The sequence below is a fragment of the Eurypyga helias genome, unplaced genomic scaffold (genome assembly GCF_000690775.1).
Source record: "Eurypyga helias isolate BGI_N326 unplaced genomic scaffold, ASM69077v1 scaffold24524, whole genome shotgun sequence".
In the NCBI taxonomy this organism is placed as follows: Eukaryota; Metazoa; Chordata; class Aves; order Eurypygiformes; family Eurypygidae; genus Eurypyga; species Eurypyga helias.
The window spans coordinates 1-3,169 of NW_010247170.1; the positions used below are offsets into that span (position 1 = coordinate 1).

General features: G+C 60.3%; 1 protein-coding gene across 1 annotated transcript in view; it reads left to right on the plus strand.

The window, feature by feature from the left end:
- Positions 1–228: 228 nt before the first annotated feature.
- LOC104508894 (glycogen phosphorylase, brain form-like) overlaps positions 229–3,169 on the plus strand; it is a gene marked incomplete at its 5' end in the record, with an annotated part of 3,317 nt that continues 376 nt past the window's right edge. The window contains 6 exons of the mRNA XM_010150657.1: positions 229–343; positions 608–709; positions 842–989; positions 1,512–1,570; positions 2,302–2,443; positions 2,792–3,002. Coding sequence (XP_010148959.1) covers positions 229–343; positions 608–709; positions 842–989; positions 1,512–1,570; positions 2,302–2,443; positions 2,792–3,002 — 777 coding nt within the window. The remainder of the gene's footprint in view (positions 344–607; positions 710–841; positions 990–1,511; positions 1,571–2,301; positions 2,444–2,791; positions 3,003–3,169) is intronic.

Sequence of the window (3,169 nt, forward strand, 5' to 3'; positions counted from 1 at the left end):
CAGCCCGGGGGGACTCTCATTTGTGTGTGTGTGAGGTGGAACTCCTCTCCCTTTGGAGTGGGCGAGACCCTTGGCATTCCGGCCGAGGAAGCGGGGGAGGCAGCGTGGAGAGCCCGCGGTTGTTACCGGGAGATCCATGGACACTGTCCCGAGTCAGGAGCACACGCAGGGGGGCCCCGTTGAAGCTCTGGGTGGCGGTGGGTGGTTCAGAGTTCCCTGGTGTTCCAGGTTCAAGGATTTCTATGAGCTGGAGCCGGAGAAGTTTCAGAACAAGACAAACGGGATCACGCCGCGGCGCTGGCTCCTGCTGTGCAACCCGGGACTGGCCGACGTTATCGCGGAGGTGAGTTGCAAACCGGTGGGGTGAGGGGCTGAGCGTGACCCGTTGGCTTCCGACGGCCTCTCCGTGTGGCCGGATGAGAGCCGGGGCTAACGCCTGGTGGGGGTGAGCAAGGGCAGCCCGGGACAGCTCAGTGGTGAAGAGCTGGCCAAGAGGGCCTCTTCCAGTTCCCAACAGGACTGTGGCATCTCTGCTGGGGAAGCGGAGTTGTGGGCTGGGTGAGGGGTCTCGTGGGTGGGACATCCCTCTCTTGATTTGTTCTTCTAGAAAATCGGGGAAGGCTTCATCACAGATCTCAGCCAGCTGAAGAAGCTCCTAGATTTCGTCAACAACGAGCCGTTTATCAGGGACGTGGCAAAAGTCAAGCAGGTAACGTGCGCTCGGGAGGGGCGTGAGGGGAAAGAAGGCATCACGCTCCCAGGAACATCCCAGCAGCCAACGCTCGCTCCTGATGCAAGCCTTGGGAACCCACGCCCGTTCCTCATCAGATTTTCCTTCCAGGAGAACAAGCTGAAGTTTGCAGCCTACTTGGAGGAGCAGTACAAGGTCAAGATCAACCCTTCGTCCATGTTCGACGTTCAGGTCAAGCGGATCCACGAGTACAAGCGGCAGCTGCTGAACTGCCTGCACGCTGTCACCCTCTACAACCGTAAGTCCTGCCTGGGCTCTTGGGCGAGGGGCGTCCCCCCGGCCGCTCGTTGCCAGGGTGCCCGTGGGAAAGTGCCCGCTGGTGGCCAAGGGCTCCCGCGCCTAGCGCTGCCCTCCTGTCACGAGGGGCTTCTCTCCAGGAGGGAAGACAATGAAGGGCCGTACGGAAAAACTCAGAGCCCACATCTCCAGCCCAGCTGGTTCCTGGGGCGCAGGCAACCCCCACGCCTGTAGTCAGGTGTTAGGACTGGCCTGGAGCAAGTTGAGACGCCGCTCCCCAGCGTCTGTTCGGGCCCCTGCCCACTCCTGAACACAGACAAGTCGTTAGAGCTCTGCATCGCGCTGCCTTGAGCAGCTCTCCCAGGAATCTGCAGCCCATTTTCACCCAGCAGATGCCTGGCTGGGCTTGGGGGACTGCAGGTCGCTGGGTCCACGTGGCATGGGCTGGGATCCCAGCCCACCTCCGACGCCCGCCCTGACCACTGCCCAGTTTACAGTTCTGCATTGTGCCCTGCTCTTTCAGGCATCAGAAGTGACCCGTCCAAATCCTTCGTGCCCAGGACCATTATGATCGGAGGGAAGGTAACGTACATTCCGGACTCGCGTGCGTGGCTCGGTGGGGATGTGGGGAAGGTGCTGTCCCCTTTCTGTGGTGTTGCCAGGCCCACTGTAGGTTAGCCAGCATGGGTCTGCTGCGGGATCTTCAGGGAACACCCTCATAGAATCACAGAATCATAGAATCATAGAAGGGGTTGGGTTGGAAAGGACCTTAAAGATCATCTAGTTCCTACCCCCCTGCCATGGGCAGGGACACCTTCCACTAGACCAGGTTGCTCCAAGCCTCATCCAGCCTGGCCTTGAACCCTTCCAGGGATGGGGCATCCACAGCTTCTCTGGGCAACCTGTGCCAGTGCCTCACCACCCTCTCTGTGAAGAATTTCTTCCTGATATCTAATCTAAACCTCCCTGATTTCAATTTATACCCATTACCCCTTGTCCTATCACTACAGGCTCTTGTAAAAAGTCCTCTCCCAGCACCCTTGTAGGCCCCCTTCAGATACTGGAAAGCTGCAATGAGGTCTCCTCGGAGCCTCCTCTTCTCCAGGCTGAACAAGCCCAGTTCTCAGGGACTAGTTGGGCTGAACAAGGCCGTATCACCCTTTCCTGGTAGCTCACGACTTCTTCCAGGAGGGTGTTTCTGTTGATCCCTGTGAACAGCAGGGGTGAGACCCACATTCTCCCCATGGCACTGGCACCTCTCGCGCTCTCCCGTCCTTAAAAACCTTCACCATTTCCGGGCTCCTCTTCTTCAGGCGGCCCCTGGCTACCACATGGCCAAGATGATCATCAAACTCATCACATCTATCGGCGAGGTCATCAACAACGATCCCTACGTGGGGGACAGGCTCAAGGTCATCTTCCTGGAGAACTACCGGGTGTCCTTGGCCGAGAAGGGTACGTCTGGTGTGGTGTGAGCATGCGTCAGGAGCTGGGCATGTCCCAGCTGATCCCAGAAACCGGCTGGCCTGGGAGAGCAGCGTGGCAGCTCACCCGGCTCTCCCTTGGGAAGGGCCCGAGGGCTCCACGCGGGGTAGGAACCAGCTCCATGCGGGGTGACAGCAGCTGCGTGAGGTCGCAGCAGGGCTGAGCCTGGCTCTAGCCCCACAGCCGTGCTCCTTGGGCTGAGGTTGAGGTCAGCGGGGCCACGAGCAGACGCCCAGGCTGGTCTTGCTGTCCTGGGCCCAGGTCATGGGGAGCTGTGGTTTGCCGAGGATTAACTCCTACCTCTCTTGCACCTGGCAGTGATCCCGGCAGCGGATCTCTCCCAGCAGATCTCCACGGCCGGCACGGAGGCCTCGGGTACTGGCAACATGAAGTTCATGGTGAACGGGGCCCTCACCATCGGTACCATGGACGGGGCCAACGTGGAGATGGCCGAGGAGGCAGGCGAGGAAAACCTCTTCATCTTCGGCTTGCGGGTGGAGGACGTGGAGGCCCTGGATCGCCAAGGGTTGGTGTGGGGAGAGCCCAGGGCTGATCAGAGGGGAGTACAGGTCCCAGCTCTGGAAGGGAGAGCCACGATCTCTAGGAGGGACACCCTCCTCCCTGGGCAGCGCTGAAGCAGGAGAAAGCGGGGGGCTAGGGGCAGACTCTGCCCTGGGCTGACCAGCGGCTGGGCCA